General features: G+C 39.7%; 1 protein-coding gene across 7 annotated transcripts in view; it reads left to right on the top strand.

Annotated features, from left to right (window-relative positions):
* The first annotated feature begins 378 nt into the window (after positions 1-378).
* The window catches only part of POLR3G (RNA polymerase III subunit G), a 40,281-nt gene continuing 21,627 nt past the window's right edge, over positions 379-19,032 (top strand). For 2 of the 7 annotated variants that reach the window (XM_014344861.5, XM_014344856.4), the window contains exons 1-3: positions 379-510; positions 11,042-11,201; positions 13,511-13,640. In XM_014344861.5, the coding sequence (XP_014200347.2) occupies positions 11,085-11,201; positions 13,511-13,640 (247 nt within the window). In that variant the 5' untranslated portion in view covers positions 379-510; positions 11,042-11,084. Of the gene's footprint in view, positions 511-2,916; positions 3,021-3,042; positions 3,061-11,041; positions 11,202-13,510; positions 13,641-19,032 lie in introns of those variants that run through there. The other 5 variants (XM_014344862.4, XM_014344857.4, XM_034959808.3 and 2 more) reach the window with 4 other exon arrangements.

The following is a 19,032-nucleotide window of genomic DNA, read 5'->3' as shown; positions in this document are numbered from 1 at the left end:
GTCGGCAGTAAGCAGAGGCTCCGCCACCAGCACGGGGGCGCAGGAGCTACCGCAGCCTCGGCAGCCGCACCACGAGAGAGCTTTAACGCAGGGGCTACTGCAGCAGAATGGAGACTCAGGTGGCGACCGTTTCGCCACCCCGGGCGTGTGACAGCACAGGCCCGGAGTGAGGGTGGGAAGCGCTAGGACCGCCCACCCACTGGCTCTCCAGGGCGCGCACTCCCAGCTGGCGCGGAAAGTGTGGGGCCTCGCGGGTTGTACGGCGACTACGGCGCCTGCCAAGGGCAAAAAAACCTCTTTGCCGAGGGGGTGGGGCCTTCCTAGGGAGTGGGCGGGGCTAGTTGGTAGGGCTCACGACGCGGTCCCGGGGCCGCGTGGAGGGCGGTGCGCGCTTCTCCCGAGGTGGAACGGGCGGCAGTCAAGCGCCGGCGTTCTCTGCCATCACCCTTTCCTTGCCGGCCGGCACTTCGGCTGCAGAGTTTTGCCCACGCTTCGAGACTTAGGGAGCAGGTAACCGAGGAAGCAATTGAAGACTTGGGAGGGGTGGTGAGGTTAGAGGGGAATTAAAGGGGCACGTGGAAAAGGTGAGGGGAAGTCAGGGGTAGAGATTCATTAAAGCGCCTCTGGGTTGAGGGGCGTTTGGAGATAGCTTGGTACCTCCCCTCCTTGTCCTGCTCCCTTCAGAATTTTTTAAGTCCAATTTCCAGGTCTTACCTAGTCTCCACTCCTAGGACTGTTTGCAGTGAGTTAGAAGGGTATTTATGCTCTTACTGATAGTAGGTTATTTTCAAAATCCATGGCTTTATGATTTTTTAGGCACTAGTCATTGCCGCAGATTGCAGCTGAGGACCGACTATTCAGTATCTGTTTTCGTAACTGTTGGCACTTTATATCGTAGGGAAGGGAGTTGTTAATATGGTTTGTCTTTTCTTATAAAAAATACAATTCTATATCCACCCTCTTTTTAATTTTATTATTATTATTATTTTTATTTATTTATTTATTTATTTTTGGTTTGTCTGCCCTTGGAAGAGAGTAAAGCGAGTTGGTAGAAAGGCTCAAATAAAGAAAAGGAGCACCTGGTGAGGACGGGAAAAGTGAATAATGACTGGGTGTGGCCCCGCCAGCCACATAAATCATCCGCTCTGTTAACATCAGGTCACTGTCTCCACTCCCCGCTTCCCAGCTATTGAAACATCTATTTAGGTTTTTTGTTTGTTTGTTTGTTTTTTGAGACAGAGTCTCTGTTGCCCAGTCTGGAGTGCGGTGGCGCGATCTCGTCTCACTGCATCCTCCGCCTCCTGGGTTCAAGCGATTCTCCTGCTTCAGCCTCCCCGAGGAGCTGAGATTACAGGCGCCTGCCACTGCACCCGGCTAATTTTGTATTTTTAATAGAAACGGGGTTTCACCATGTTGGCCAGGCTGGTCTTGAACTCCTGACCTCAAATGATCCGCCTGCCTCGGCCTCCCAAAGTGCTGGGATTACAGGCGTGAGCCACTACACCCGGCCAGAAGCATCTATTTAGGCTTCAGAAATTCCCTTGAGAACTTAACTAACCTCCTAAGTTAGCCAGGAAAAATGATAAAGAGACTCATCAGACAGCATTACAGAAGAATTATGAAAACCTTTACTGTGACAACTACTGATAAGCCTTCATGGAAGGAGAGGTATACGCTCCTTTCCTACCCTCCTAAAGTCTTTGGTGGGCATGCAGCTTTTCTAAATACTTTGCTAATCTTCATAGAGGTTATTCGGTTACTCAGCTGGGGGCTCTCCTTATGCACAAGTCGCTGAGCTGGGTAATTCATGAACAGAGTTGTGTAAAAAGGTCATAATCTGGATTCTCAGGAGTTTGAGGGAAGATAATGTCTGTACACAATTACTTGCAAGATAAAGCGTTACGGGGTATGTACCACAGAGGAAGTAAAAGCTAGATTCAGTAAGAATACAGGTGGAAGGGATTCGTGAGGAGTGGCTTTTGAGCTGGCCTTAAAAGACTACTTTTAGGGCATTCTCAGCAGAGTAATATAGGGCCCTCTGTAGTCTGGGTACTTTTTCTCTAGGCAGAAGCAAGCCACTATTGGTGAAATGGAGTGATATCTCGACCAGGCCATGAGCTCAACAATAATTTATCCAATAATCATTGGCCTTTTGCCAGGCTTTCGTTAGTAATGGGGACATAAAAAGGAGAATAAATTTCCAAGGAGACCTTCACACTTCCAGGTCCCTCTGCCTGCATCCCACATCTCACTGGATATCCTTTTTTAATTCTCTACATGGTTCTTTGCCTTACTTTTGTCAGGCTTATGCTCAGATATCACCGAATAAGAGAGGACTTCTTCAGCCACCCTTTCCACAGTAGCATCCATGTTTCCTGTCTTTATTTTTCTTCTTATCATTTCCTGACATTTCCTATAAAATATATTTTGTCAGTTTCTTACCCTAGACTATGAGCTTCATGAGAGGAGAAATTTTGTTTTGTTCACTACTGTATTCCCAATTCATAGAAGACGGCCTGACGATGAGGGTGCTTAATAAATACTTGATTGGATTGAAGAGGCTCCCTGGGAGACAGATAAGAGCTGACAGTTACAACATGATTGTAAAAAGGGCTTAAAAGCAGAGTAGTACTTGGGAAACACAGAGAAGGGAGAGGCCTACCTCCATGTAGGGTGGAAGAAATTGTCATGGAGAAAGTGTCATTTGCATGGCATCTGAAAAGAACCTGGGGCTTAAGTGGATGTGGCAGGAAGGGCACTCCAGGCATGCAATGGTTGACTTGGCCACAGCGTGGGGTGCCTGTGGTGAGAGGCAGAAAGACTCCAAAGCTCTGTTAAGGAGAGTCACATGTCAAGATTTGTATTCCAGAAAGATACCCTAGACTGCAGAGTGGATTGAAAGGGAGAGTCCGGCCACAGGAAGTTTATTTGTTCTGTTTTAGAGGTCCAGGTGAGAGATGAGAGGGTCTGAACTGAAGCAGAGGTGGAAGAAACAGAACATGGGAGAGAGAACAGAGCTGGTAAACCTCTACTATTAGATGAGGGGTTGGAAGTAGACAGGTCAGGATACCTATCCTGATTGTAGCAATTTAGTGGTCATTCATCAGGAATAATACTGTGACTTGACTTTCACTGCCTCCTCTAGCTTCTATGTCTGCTTCTATCTGTTTGTGCATTTATTCATGGAGCTGACGTTGTTACTGGTGGAGGGTGTCCAGGTTCTTGGCGTCTTGAACAAAGAATTGGACGAAATGCGCAAAGCAAAGAAAGAATGAAGCAACAAAAGCAGATACTTACTGAAAATGAAAGTACACTGCAGTGAGGCAGTGGGTGGAGCATATGGGCTCAAGGGTCCCCTTACAGAATTTGTGGGGGTTTAAATACCCTCTAGGGGTTTCCATTTAGTTACTTGGTGTACACCCTATGTAAATGAAGAGGATGAAGTAAAGTTACAAAGTCATTTACTTGGCATATGCCCTATGGAGAGGATATTTCCTGTCATAGCCGTAATGTGAATTGGCCTTTTGTTCCCTGCCTCCAGACCCTATTTTCCTGCCTCAGTGTGGACAAGGAACTGTGTAAGACGTGGAGGACAAGACATTTCAGTTACCTCATAACTCATAAAATGTTAGAACTAGGAGGAATTTCAGAGATCAGCTCAGCATCTGCTAGGACGTTGTTTTGGTAGTTGATTAAAATTGACTTTTTTATTTCAGCTCTTGGATGCTTAAACTACACCCATTTTCAAACCTCTCAGAACAATTCTGAATAGGAATTTTCAGGAGACATCCTGAAATGGAAGGGGCAATGCTACTGATTTTACATTTTTAATTGAGTCTGTTTTGCAGTTATTAATTCACTTCATTGAATAAAGACCTCCCTGGGATTAAAAAAGTCTTCTAACCAGCCTAGACCTATGCTTCCTGAAGTGTAATGCAAATGGAAGAACAGTGGAAAGGTTTTCTGAGGCCTTAAAGCAGTCCTGCTTTTGTTAGGAATTAGCTTTGCGTCTTTAGGTAATCAAGTAACCGCTTAGGGTGTTGCTTTCCTCTTCTGTAAAATGGGAGGTTTAATCTGCCGTGGTTCTTTTTTTTTTTTTTTTTTTTTTGAGAGGGAGTCTCACTCTGTCGCCTAGGCTGGAGTGCAGCGGCGCAAGCAACCTCCACCTCCCAGGTTCAAGTGATTCTCCTGCCTCAGCCTCCCGAGTAGCTGGGCCTACAGGTGCGTGCCACCATGTCCAGCTAAGCCTGTAGTCCCAGCACTTTGGGAGGCCGAGGAGGGCAGATCACAAGGTCAAGAGATCAAGACCATCCTGGCCAACATGGTGAAACCCTGTCTCTACTAAAAATGCAGTGGTTCTTAATTTGGGTTGCACACTGTAATCTCCTGGGATGCTTTAAAAAGTCCTGATGCTTAAATGGTACCTCTAGAGCTTCTGATTTTATTGTTCTGGGGTGAATCCTGGGTTTTCTTTTCTTTAAAACCTCTCTCAGTGATTCCAATGTGCAGCCAGGTCCCACTCAAAGAAAGGGGGAAAAAAGCCTTAATAATGGGCTGACTGAATTGTCCTTCTGTGGGTAGATTTGCTCATCAAATCACAGTGCACAAATAGGGTAAGCTTGACATTAATTGTGGAGCTGTTGCTATGTAGGAAGCACTATGCTAGACAGTAGGGAGGATAAAATCTCTGCTTAACACAGAACCAACAAACAGCCAGGCGCGGTGGCTCATGCCTGTAATCCCAGCACTTTGGGAGGCTGAGGCAGGCACATCACCTAAGGTCAGAAGTTCAAGACCAGCCTTGCCAACATGGTGAAACCCCCATCTTTACTAAAAATACAAAAATTAGCCGGGCTTGGCGGCAGGCACCAGTAATCCCAGCTACTCTGGAGGCTGAGGCAGGAGAATTGCTTGAACCCGGGAGGCGGAGGTTGCAGTGAGCCGAGATCGCACCAATGCACTCCAGCCTGGGTGACAGAGCAAGAGTCCATCTCGGGAAAAAACAAACAACAAACGAAAAACATAGGTGAAACCCCTCCCCTTTGGAAAAGATCAATTTCCCAAAAGTGGTATTCTGTCTATTTCTTTGAAAATTGACAAGTGTGGCAACATATATCACCTGAAATTTTTTTTTTAATCTGTGTTTTAACAGGAGGATCTTTCCAAGAGCAATGTGGGATGAAGTGATTGTTGTGGTTGCTGAGGGACTTAAACTGGCTTTTTTGGTGAAAAGGGATGTAGCAACTCAGGGAGGCAGAGGGAGTAAGTTGCAGTGGAAAGACTGGTATTCAAGACATGACTATAGTGAGTCAGGAAAATAGGGTGCAACCATCTTAAAAGGGCTCTGAGTAAATAAGGAGTTTGGATTTAATTCAGTTAGCCAAGAGGGAAGGTGAGGAGAGTAGCAGAATCAAAACTGTGCTTTAGGATGAGTAATGTGGATCCATAAATTAAACAGGAAGAACAAGGGATACCACAAAGTTTGCAGTTAATCAGAAGTGAGGTGAAAAAGGACTGAGCTGGATTATGGTAGAGAAATTGCAAAGAAAGTGACATTTAGAAAGAAGATGATTGATCAGTGCTCTCTGGCTCCTAGCACAGTGCCTGGAATGCTCAATATTGGTTGAATGAATGACTCAATGAAATTGGGCCATATGAAGTAGAGAAACATTTGGAGCATGAGGAAATATAGAAAGCACTAAAACTCCTTTATTCTAGAGTTTGGTGTATTGAAAAAGGAATGAGGCAGTGGTTAACTCAACCACAGTCTCACTTGTAGGCTGTTTCTTTCATGATACATTTACCAGGATCCAGGGACTCTCTCTGAGCTCTGCAGGAGAAGAAAATGAATTTATCAGCTCCTCTGTGTACAGGGTAATGGATTCATGAAAACTAACTTAAAGAGATGGGTTTGTAGGCTGGAATGCCACATAATTATTAAATGTGTCAAAAGCTAGGAAGTTTTTCTGGCAAGGGTGGTACCTTCGCTAATGATAGCAATTCATACACCCAAAGATTGCTTGATAAAAATGGAAATTTAGAGTCAATAGAGTTTGTTATTTTTCAAGAGCTATTCCATGAAGCAGTGCTAGCTGGTGTCCTCTTTTTTTAGGGTGAGTTTTCCAAACTTTTCCAGGGCCCACCTCCAAAGATTCTGGTATGGTAGGTTTGAGGGCTTGAAGAAAGCCTAGGACTCTATGTTTAGCAGGTCCTCCAGTTAATTTTCATGATGAGGAAAGTCTGGTAAACTTTACCTGGAATTATTTTTAATCTTTAAGCAGTGGCAGGTCCTGGACTGGAGTGCAGCCCAGTGGTTTTGAGTAGGCCTAGTGGGCTCTTGCAGTTGTTTCTTAGAGTGAAAGGTGTGACCCCTTCTGCTCAGCAGTTTTGATACTTGGGAGATATGCTTTCTCTAGGCTCAGCATATGTCTTAGTGACTCAGCAATTGAAACAAGTCCATTTGGATATTTTCCTGCTTTTTTAATGTAGAGAGATGTAATAAGCTGGGCTATTAAAATAAATATAGTTCCTGTATGAACTTTATTTCAAGGTAACTAAATAATAGATAAGAGAAATTGATCCCTGGTGGAATTCCAATTAATGAAACAGAAAGAATGATAAAATTTGTATACCACCATTTTGCAATTCATAATGGAAAAATTGATCTAGATTGTGATCATCAGTGACTGCTAAAATCATTAGGTGAAAACTGATGGACACTTTATACTTAATGAAATAGACCAACACCTGAACCCATGACCAGCCTGATCAATACCAAGAGGGAGACTTTATGTTCATCTTGATGTAGTAGAGAAGGAAAGAGAGAGCATCCCTTTTCAGTATTCTTGAAAAAAAAAAAAAATCAAACCCAAATCTAAACCTCTAGTTTACCTGTTTATTGGAAATACACCCAGAGAATACAGAAATATGTTAAATCACATCTCAGGTATAAATCAGTCAAATCCAGAATATGGGAAATTATATAGCTTTGCTACTTTCAAAGTATGGTTTACAAACCAGTTGATGTCTCCTGAGACCTTGATAAAAATTCAGATTCTCAGTTTCTGTCTGCAGCCAACTGATTCAAAATCTGCCTTTTAACAAGATTCCTAGGTAATTCTCTTATACCTAAAGTTTAAGAAGCATTGTATAGGGCACTGACCTAGTTTCTTAGACAAATAGAAAGAAAAAAAATGGGAAAACCATTACAGTTTAAAAGAAAGTTAAATGTCATGTATTTTTTATATCTTGATTTGAACAAATTAACTGTAAAAACATTTATGTGATAACTAAAAAATGTGAATGTTAGTTCTATATAAGATGATGGTATAGAGTTATTGTTAAAATTGTAGATGCAATGTTATTGTGATTTTTTTAAAAGCCCTTAACTCTGAGAGAAGATACATACTGAAGAGTTTAAAATAATCTGAAGCATGGGAGTAGAAAAGTATAGTTAAAGTACAATAGTCATATACGGATAATTTTGAAGCTGAGTAGTGGGTATGTGGGGATTCAATATACTGACTTTTGTGCATGTAAGTATAGTAAATGTAAGTATTAGTAAACAAAAAAAGGCATAGACTTGTAGTTTAAAATGACAACATTAAAGATGACAAATCAACTTTTAGTGTTCAAGCAGTTATGAAGGAAAACTCAAATATGGAGGCCTGCAAGGATAAATTTACGAAATTAATAATGTAAAACTATGAAACCCAAAGGGATGGATTGAAACCAACTTTGCAAAAGTCATAACTGAGAAAATTATGACAGTGAAAGATATCAGACCTAATTGATCCCATCTTGCTTCTAACCTCTGAACTGTCCTTGTTCATTCTTGGGCTTGAAACCACCTTTGCAAAATTATGACTGAGACAGTGAAAGAGATCTAACCTAACTGTGACTCCATCTTGCTTCTAACCTTTAAGCTGTCCTTGCTCATTCCTGGGCATAGGCTGAACTAACTTTGGGAGGAAATTAGTTTATGGTTTAAAACAAAGACGATAACAGACTTTCCCAAAACAAACCTCCTCCTTGCCTGGGGACTAGACTGCCATTGTCGGACTAAGAAATTATTCACAAGATTAGAAATTATAGTTTAGGAGTCACGCAGCTGGAGGCTACAAGATTCTGACCCTCCCTAAACCACTCCAAAGATCAGTGCTTGAGATATTTTGCAGACCCTGCACTTGATGGATCAGGGGGCACTACCCAGATCGATTAACTGACTCTTCTGATCTTGTGGCCCCCACCCAGGAACTGACTCAGCAGAAGAGAACAGCTTTGACTTCCTACAATTTCATCCCCGAGCCAACCAATCTGCACTTCCAATTCACTGGCCCCCTACCCACCAATTAACCTTAAAATCTCTGATCTCTGGCTGGGCGCAGTGGCTCACAACTATAATCCCAGAACTTTGAGAGGCCAAGGCGGGTGGATCACCTGAAGTTGGGAGTTCAAGACCAGCCTGACCAACATGGAGAAACCCCGTCTCTACTAAAAATACAAAATTAGGCAGGCATGGTGGCGCACGCCTGTAATCTCAACTACTCGGGAGGCTGAGGCAGGAGAATTGCTTGAACCCGGGAGGCGGAGGTTGCAGTCAGCGGAGACCATGCCATTGCACTCCAGCCTGGGCAACAAGACTGAAACTCCTCCGTCTCAAAAAAAAAAAAAAAAAAAAAAAATCTCTGATCTCCGAGTTTTCGGGGAAACTGATTTAAGGAATAATAAAACTCTGGTCTCCCGCACAGCCAGCTCTGTGTGAATTACTCTTTCTGTATTGCAATTCCCCTGTCTTGATAAATCAGCTCTGTCCAGACAGCAGGCAGGGTGAACGCCTTGGGCAGTTACAAAATCATATCTGAAAATGTTCTCAGTATCATAGCCATTATGTCAAATCAAATGCCGTGCATTCTACTTGAGTAATTCACAGAAAACAGGAAACGATGTTTCATTACAGAAAGATGTTGAATATATGATTTGCTTCTGGGGCCTTAAATTTAGAAGGACATTAAAATTGGTCATCATTGGCAGGGTGCCATTAGCCGGGCACGGTGGCTCATGCCTATAATCCTAGCACTTTGGAAGGCCGAGGCAGGCAGATCACTTGAGGTCAGGAGTTTGAGACCAACCTGGCCAACATGGTGAAACCCCGTCTCTACTAAAAAAATAAGCCGGGCATGGTGGTGCGCGCCTATAATCCCAGCTACTTAGGAGGCTGAGACAGGAGAATTGCTTAAGTGAGGGAGGGAGGTTGCAGTGAAAAAATAAATAAATAAAATATTTAAAAAATTAAATTGGCTGTCTAAAAGTGCAATGCCTTGTTACTGCTATTCCTTGCAAATGAATTAAAACTTGGACTGCCACATCCTGAGTGTTACATAGATTTACAGCAATTACAGTTATCTCACCTTTAAGGCAAATATTTTTAAGTTGCTAAGGCTAATTTTATAATTTTAAACCTCAAAGATGAGATCTATGAAGTCCTTGATTCTACATGTGTATTTTAACTCAACTACTCCTTAGTAGCTAAGACTTCCACCAAAACAGTTCTACCAATACTCTTAACATTTGCTGTGTATTAGAATCACCTGGGAAGCTTCTAAAACTGACTCTTGCCCAATCCTCACCCCAAGAGATCTGGATTGATTGGTTCAGTTCAGTGATTCACAGAACTTAGCATACATAGAATTATCTGGAAGGCTTCTTAAAACACCAATGCTGGGCCCACCCACAGTTTCTTTTTTCTTTAGGTCTGTGGTGGAACTCACAGTTTGCATTTCTACCAAGTTCTGAGTGATGCTGCTGCAGACAGCACTCTTTGAGAACCATTGCTCTAGTTTCTTAAGCTACCCAAGTCATTCTAATGGCAGCCAGGGTTGAGAACTGAGAGCCGCTTGCTTTGTAGTGTTGGCCCTGTGATAAAGTGAGCTGGGAGTTTTCAGACTTTTGGTCCAAAATAGTGCCTATATTCAAATTGTAGACAGTAAAATTGATATGAAGACGTAGCACCTTGTTGGTTTTACGTAGTGTCCCTTCACCATTAATGTGGCAGACTAAGAAGGGTAACATTAATGACCAGGCAAGAAACCCTGGTGAAGAGTAGAGCAGCTGTGTGAAGTACTGTGGCTTGCATAATTTTGCAAGGAGGGCAAGTGAGTAGATTCAGAAATGAGACTGAGCTGATGGGGCCAAAACCAATGCCACTCCTCTGACTTCCTCCAAGTGGTCTAGGGGACATACCATTTCTCTCTTGGGTTCTCGGGGTTAAATGAGGCTCAGTATTATCAGCAGGGAAAGAAATGTAAAGAATGTGCATTATAATCATCACTACAGTTGAATGCAGACTTCTATTGAAAGAACTCTAGCGTAGGGATCCCTGTTTATACATTGGCAGCTCAGTTCTCATAGTATAATCAGAGGATTCAAAAGTTCAATACAACTTGCATATGTGATATCACTCCTGTCTCCAAAATTGAAGAGTACAAGTTTATCATAACTTTAATGATTTTAGCTGTTTTCCTCTGAATTTTTTTTTTCTTGGACAGGCATCTTTCGAGTCTCATTGATCCCATTCCCATTTCTAGAAGGAAGACATTGGACTAGATCTCAGGGATTCTTCCAAACACTCACATGCTGAGATAAATCATTTAAAGTCTTAAAGTATATATGACTAATGATAGTTTTTATGTTGACATGAAAGATTTCTTCTCCTCATCAGCCTGGTCTTGTCTTGTGTCCACTTTTTATGTACATTACATCTGAGATCCTACTGCCAAACCACGGAAGGGTGGGTGAATTGCGTGGACTGGATGTGGGGCAGTAGTGGGTGAGGGGTGAAGCCATCATTATCTTACCTGCCAAAGGTGTGTGAGTGTGAGAAGTTCAACAGTCAGTTGTCACATGTTTATTTGTGTACATGTTTTGCTTTCCAAAAGTATTTTAAGTCAACTGTGCTACTTAAGGGGTGCAGTTTTATATTTTGCTTTAAAGTGTTGATTTCTTTTTTATATGTGATCCAGTAAATCGTAATCATTAATAGTGCCTTTCAGAATTTGCCCACTCATCTGGTATAACTGGTTCTGATGGCTGGGAATAAAGGAAGAGGACGTGCTGCTTATACCTTTAATATTGAGGCTGTTGGATTTAGCAAAGGTGAAAAGTTACCTGATGTAGTGTTGAAACCACCCCCACTATTTCCTGTAAGTATATGAACAGTTGAATTCTCATAGTGTGTTTTTTCATTTTTCAGAGAATATTAAAATTCTATATGGGACTTGATGTATGATTATAGTATCCTCAAGTATAAGAAAGTAAAGGAGAGTGTGTTTCACTTACCTTTAAATATTTTCATGATCTGCTTTCTTAAAATATAGAAAACAAAACTGTATACATCTTTCCATGAATATATTTAGTACTATGTGAACCAGTAAAGAATTAGCTTTCAATTCTTACAACTTGTATTGGTGTTATTGATCAATTCCAATATGAAAATAATAGTTTAAAAAGTCATTAGGTTTTATAATGGTTCTCAGTTCGCACCCTATCACACCTTCACTTAATGATTTTCTTATCTTGTATCTATAGAATTTAAGTTTGCTCCTTAGTATACCACTTGACTTTTTCCCCCACTGAACTTTTTTTGCTTATTTTAGTGTTGTTTTAAAATTTAGTGAGTATGCTGCAAGCTTAATTTCCATAATATATAATGTTTTCGCTTTATGTTTAGTTTAGAATGTATCCAGGGATCTAGATGTCTCACACAAGGAGTCTCTGCGTTTTGCTCTTGGTATTTTACCTTTTTGATATTCAGCGCAGCATAAAAACAAAGACAAATATCTCAGGTATTGGCATAATGTCACTTTACAGTGCTTTTTAAAACAAGCTCTTTTCCATGTGTGAGGAGATTACTTCTAAACACTGGGGATGTTAGTACATAGTATTTCTTTATACTTGGAATAAAATTAAAATTCCTTACTACTGGGTAAAAGGCTCTGCCCAATCTCTCCGTTCTGATGTCTCTCTGACCCTTTTTCTACCACTGTCCTTCTCATTCCCCAGCTACGCAGGCCTCCTTGGGTCCTCAGGCCTTTGGCCCTGCTGGTTCTCTGCTGGAACCATCTCTTCTCTTTGCATGGATGGCTCCCTGATTTTATCCCAATCTCTACTCAAATGTGACCTCCCCAAGAGGCCACGCATGCTCACCCTGCATAGATTCCACCTCCATCGTCCATGCACTGTCAGTCATTTTTCCTTTACCCACCTTCATTTATTTTTATGTCATTTGTCACTATGTGAAATTGTATGTCACCTCATTTGTTTACTAATTTGTTGTATGTTGCTCTCCTAGAATGTAAGTTCCCTGTGGGCAGGGACTTTGACTTGTTTATCATGGTATCCTCCATAGTCTAAACATGTTGAGTACTCAATAAGTAGTTGCAGCATGAATGTATACATTCCTAATCAAATTTTGAAAATGTACCTTATCTTTATCCTCTGAAATCAGAAATGTCTTTACTAGGTATCCTAGAGATCCACTTGTTAATGAATATATTTGTGTAAATATATACACACATACAAATGCGTATTTGTGTATATGTATGTGTGTGTGTATAATTTTTAAAACTTGAAATGCAGCTTCAAACTCCATCTTGCCATTTATTCACTTCTCAGTTTCTTCACTGTAAAAGGATAAATATTGGTAGCCCTTTCAATGAGATAATGGATGTTGGATATTGAGTATATCGTAGTCATAGTAACCACTTACTAAATGATAGCTGCTGCTTTTTTATGTATTTATTTTTTTCCAATAACACCACCACTAGCTGAGGTTAATAAGAACCTAAAGCAGCTGCTCTCATTTGGGTACCTTAGTTTTTCTTTTTTCTTTTGGTACATTAATTTTTTTTTTTTTTTTTGGTGAGATGGACTCTAGCTCTGTCACCCAGGCTGGAGTACAGTGGCGCGATCTTGGCTCACTGCAAGCTCCGCCTCCCAGGTTCACACTATTCTCCTGCCTCAGCCTCCCGAGTAGCTGGGAATACAGGTGCCCGCCACCATGCCCGGCTAATTTTTTGTATTTTTAGTGGAGACAGGGTTTCACCGTTTTAGCCAGGATGGTCTCGATCTCCTGACCTCGTGATCCACCTGCCTCGGCCTTCCAAAGTGCTGGGATTACAGGCGTGAGCCACCACGCATGGCCTGGTACTTTAATTTTTAAAGTAGATAATCACATAGGTTAACAGACTGTATGGCAAAATGATTATTGGTGTAGTTTTCAGGGCCAATAGGAAAATTACACATCTTTCTTACCTCTAATATAAGAGCAAAGTAGGAAATGGGTTAACAGGTTAAATAGACTACAGAAGTTCATCTTTTAAGTTGGTTGTAAAACTTAGTGCCTGTAAAACATAGTATTTCAATAAAACTGCTGTTTTCTATAATACAGATAAAAGGGATATTAAAATACATAATTGATTTGAAAAAAATCTTTGTCTCTTAATTTAAACAGGATACAGATTGTAAACCAGTGCCACTGAAAACAGGAGAAGGTGAAGAATATATGCTGGCTTTGAAACAGGAGTTGAGAGAAACAATGAAAAGAATGCCTTATTTTATTGAAACACCTGAAGAAAGACAAGGTACTGTATTGGAGTCTTTGATTATGTGGCTTAATGTATACAGATGAAACAGTGTTTAAGCACAAGATATATAATCATTTAATGTTGATTGATTCGATTCAATCAAAAATTAACTACTTTGAAAAAGCTATTTATGTTGCTTTAACAGAAAAAATACTTTAAACTTTTTGATATTTTATTTTTAGAAATATCTTTCATAATAATTTTATATGTTCAGTGAAAATTATGAAAAACAGGAAAATTTTAAAAAGCAAAAATTACCCATTCTTATGTCTAGAGAACCACTATTAATATTTTAGTATATATTCCAGATTTTTTCTTATGCATGTATATTCTCTTTACAAAATTAGATTCACATTACTTTGTATCTTCCTTTTTTCACTCAGTAGCATATTAGCATTTTCACATATCCTGATTATTCTTGGAAAACATGACTTTTAATGACTGGTAGTCTACTCTGTGGATATATTATTATTAACTGTAACTAATTTCCTGCTTTTTAAATATTATTTCCAGTTTTTTGCTTGTATATATAATGCCGTGATTATTATCATTATACATAAACCTTTATGCATGTCTCTGATTATTTAATATTTAGGTTAAAAAAATTTTTGAGACTTAATTTTGTTTGGTTTATCATTTAGGTATTTGATATGATGTAAAATATGTATTCATTGGTGCTGCTTAGGGAAGAAAGGAAACATTATAGTTGGAGAGGGCTCAACAGTCTCAGGCTAGAAGTGGGAAGTGGTTTTATAGGAAAGGAAACCATTCCTGAGTAGCTATTTAGCACAGCAGTACTATATTGATTTTTCACTTTCTGCCCTTGATTGTTGAGATTAGAGAGACTGATATCATCTTTGAGTTCTCAAAACAACATCATTAAAACATGAGAAATTCATAGTGTCATCTCATTCCATTCGTATTAAAAATACATTCCATTTTTCCTCTCTCTCTAGAATAGTTTGAATTGGCTGAGTCAAAAAAGGAAGCCTTATGTAATGATCTTAGCATGTGCTTATAATTATAGGAAGCATTTTAGACAAATTCATTTAATTCTCAAAACATAGCTGCTTTAAGTTATATAATGGTTTGATAAGAAATATTTTATCTCAAAAATACTTAATTTTTTTTTTTTTTGGAAATGGGATGGAGTCTCACTCTTGTCACCCAGGCTGGAGTGTAGTGGTGCAATCTCAGCTCACTGCAACCTCTGCTTCCTGGGTTCAAGTGATTGTCACATCTCAGCCTCCTGAGTAGCTGGAATTGCAGATGCGCAGCACCATGCCCGGCTAATTTTTGTATTTTTAGTAGAGATGTTTCACCATGTTGGCCAGGCTGGTCTTGAACTCCTGACCTCAAGTGGTCTACCCATCTCAGCCACCCAAAGTGCTGGGATTACAGACAGACGTGAGCCACCATGCCCGGCCTAATACTGAAATTTTTAACTTTCATGATTATGTTGCATGCTTTCTTCTGTTTGAGTTCTAAAATAAAAGTTTTCATTTTAAATATTTTAAAAAGTAAGACCAAATGAACTAATCAGTATTCATTCTTATTAGAAAAAATAGTAATGCAGGGTATACTTTAGTGCTTTTAAAATTGATCTTTTCTCTATGGCACAGATGCACTTAGGTGAATGTGGTTGTTATTAAAGCACATGTCTAATTTAAAACTATGTCAAATCAGACCGGACACGGTGGCTTACTCTTGTAATCCTAGCACATTGGGAGGCTGAGGCAAGCAGATCACCTGAGGTCAGGAGTTCGAGATCAGCCTGGCCAACATGGGAAAACCCTGTCTCTATTAAAAATACAAAAGTTAGCCAGGCATGGTGGTGCATTCCTGTAATCCCAGCTACTCAGGAAGCTGAAGCAGGAGAATTGCTTGAACCCGAGAGGTGGAGGTTGCAGTGAGCTGAGATTATGTCACTGCACTGCAGCCTGGGTGACAGAGTGAGACTCTGTCTCAAAAAAAAAAAAGTATATCATATAATTAAAGCATTTATGTGAGTGTTTTAGACAGGGATATTAAAAACATAATTTTGTTGTTGGTCTATGGGAGTGGTTGGCTAGTACTTGGATTAAGGGGCACTTTATCTTTGATAACTATGCAATAAAGTATTTCAAAATATAAGGGTTTTTTTTTTTTTTGCTTTTATTTCTTTCAGGGGAAAACTCTTGTATAGAAATTTCCAAATTGATACAAGTACATTCTCCCTGAGATCTTCATGTTTACTTCTGTCTTTTTTTTTGTTTTGTTTTATGTTTTATTTTGGAGATGAGGTCTCGCTCTGTCACCCAGGCTGGAGTGCAGTGGCACAATCATAGCTCACTGCAGCTTCCAAACTCCTGGGCTTAAGTGATCCTCCCACCTCAGCCTCTTGAGTAGTTGGGACTACAGGCGTACACACCATGCCCGGCTAATTTTTAATTTTTTTTTGTTGTTGTAGAGACGGGAGTCTTGCTTTTTTGCTCACACTGGTCTCACATTCCTGGCTTTAAGTGATCCTCCCATCTCGACCTTCCAAAGTGCTGAAATTACAGGCATGAGCCACCGCACCCAGCTTACCTCTGTTTCCTAATATAGTGTTTAAAAAACACACTTATGTTAAAAATAAAGGTTTTTCTATAAAATATATACATTTATATGTGCCTATATAGGTTTATATAATATGTGTATATATGTGCATACATTAATTTATATAATATCCATGCTATGAGTGAAAAATAATTGGCCAGACTGAAGAGAACGACCCTACTGTCAGAGAGAATCATATTCCGGATAGAGATGTTGCATGACTGTACCTTCGCTAGGTGCATCACTTACCACCTGTGTGCTTTAGGAAACAGAGACTTAAGGGCTACTGTAAAGAACTAAATCACTAGACACTAGGACAGACAAATAGGGTGGGAGATCTCAAGACTTCCTGATAGTCAAGTGGCTGGTGGCTCAGGGCATTGAGATCAGTCCTCAAGAACTGACGGCATGGAATGAACATATTTCATGTTGCGATGTCTTCAAAGTTTGTTTTTAATGTTTTCAGGTAGGATTATAGAAATGATTAGTATTTTCTTTGCATCGAAATTTGTTATTTATATAATAAAGGAAAAACACCAATGAATATTATTTTAGTGAATTTTAGCTATAAGAGATCGTCTAGTCTAGTGGTTCCCAGCTCAGGTTCCTGAACCACAGGGTCCTCTGAAGTAGAAACATGATTCTGACAGTGGTGATAGTGTCATAAGTCATTTTCAGAACCTCAAAGCTTAATGGAAATTATACATTTACTTAAATACGTCCACAGGTCTGTTACTGAATAAATGGAATTTGGCTTACTAATTCTTGATATACCATCAGTGTCCATGAGACCCAATATACATTTTTGACGTTTTTTTTTTGGAGCAGTTCTTATTGTTTGTATGATTGATATTGATAACTTTTATTCTTGCATAGAGGTTTTCTAAAGAAGAAACAGACATTTACTTAAAAAGGAAAACTCGTTTTATCTTAGAATACCTTATCAGCCCATTGGACCCTTTTATATATCTAAAATAATTATGGAATCTGAGTGATCTTATTTTTTCTCTATATTGAAATACCTTGCTATTTTATCATCATACATATTATCTCATCACTATTCATCAGACATTCCCCACTATGCTGAAAAAAAGAATAAATATAAAAAATGGGAGAATGATGAAATTGACTGTGCAATTCAAATAAATTATCACTATTATGTCATCATATAGTTTTCCTATGGTGTTGTCCAAAGCATTACATCTGTTTTTTAAGAAGTTATAAAGTCTTCAGAGACTCTTATGTTTGTAGTTGCTCTGTTTTAATTTTCATTTAATACAATTGAAAATTTCAAAAATTTTTAATTTTTTGCTCATAATGTCTAAAATTGACAGAAAAACATGTTCCACAATTCTTAGACGAATCAGAAGACAAATGCAAAGAGATAGATAGCTTTCTGGATGCTCATGATGATGATGAAATTGATTGTATAAGCAAAATCTCAGACTGTGAGTCTTCAGATGACAGTGTCTTCAATGAATTTTCTCAAATTCAACAATCAATGAGTAAACACTGTATCTCCAAGAATTAAAAAGGAATTATGGTGGCCTTCTACAGTCAATCTTTGAAAAAGAACTCATCATGTAATACTTTGTAACAAAAACCTGGAACATCCTGTTTGCTAAAATGAGACGATCATTTTTGTTCTATGATATTTGTGCACCAAAATTAATTTGATGTGTTTTGTAACTGACAGATGCTGAACATAAAGGCAAAGACAACAATGATTGAAAGGAAATTGATTATATAGACATGAAATTGTTTTCTGGATTGATTGTGTTAACTGGTGATTATAAATTTAATAATGAAAATATTTTGCAAGTATAGAGCAAAGAAGATGGCTGGGCCATCCTCTCTTCAATAGAAGTATGAGACATCAGCCGGGCGCAGTGGCTCACCCCTGTAATCCCAGCACTTTGGGAGTCTGAGGCGGGTGGATCACGAGGTCAGGAGATCAAGACCACCCTGGCTAACATGGTGAAACCCCGTCTCTACTAAAAATACAAAAAATTAGCCGGGTGTGGTGGAGGGCGCCTGTACTCCCAGCTACTCGGGAGACTGAGGCAGGAGAGTGGAGTCAACCTGGGAATGAGCCGAGATTGTGCCACTGCACTCCAGCCTGGGCAAGACTCCGCCTCAAAAAAAAAAAAAAAAAAGTATGAGACATCAAAGTTTTTTAAAGTATTGCATTTTGGATATGTAAGTACAAGAAGAAATTGGAAGTAGTGATAAGCTAGATTCTACTAGAAATGCATTTATAATCTGAAATTATTTAGATGATACACATATGAGAAAAAGAACCAGAGGAAATTACAAGTTAGAACCTATTAAAGATGTCTTTGGAATCTGGGATCAGGACGTACAGAAGGCATATATTCTAGGTTTGTGTGTGGCAGCCGATGCACAGAAAACTGCATTCAAATGACTTTGCCCATTTTGGTTAAATTTACCTTCAAAATCAGTAAAACATGTAATATAAATTTGGATTTGCTATACTTAATTGCTTAGTAAAATCTCCAATAACTTTATTTATTTATTTTTATTTGAGACAGGATCTCGTTCTGTCACCCAGGCTGGAATGCAGTGGCATAATCTCAGCTCACTGCAGCCTCCACCTCCCAGGCTCAAGTGATCCTCCCACCGTAGCCTCCCAAGTAGCTGGAACCACTGGCATGAGCTACCATGCCCAGCTAATTTTTGTATTTTTTGTAGAGATGGGGTTTCACCATGGTGCTCAGGCTGGTCTCGAACTCCTGGACTCAAGGGATCCAGCTGCCTTGGCCTCCCAAAGTGCTGGGATTACATCCTGAGC

Source organism: Pan paniscus, chromosome 4 (genome assembly GCF_029289425.2).
Source record: "Pan paniscus chromosome 4, NHGRI_mPanPan1-v2.0_pri, whole genome shotgun sequence".
Taxonomy (NCBI): Eukaryota; Metazoa; Chordata; class Mammalia; order Primates; family Hominidae; genus Pan; species Pan paniscus.
The sequence above is the reverse complement of the archived record's forward strand: the minus strand, read 5'-3'. Positions and strand labels throughout refer to the sequence as shown.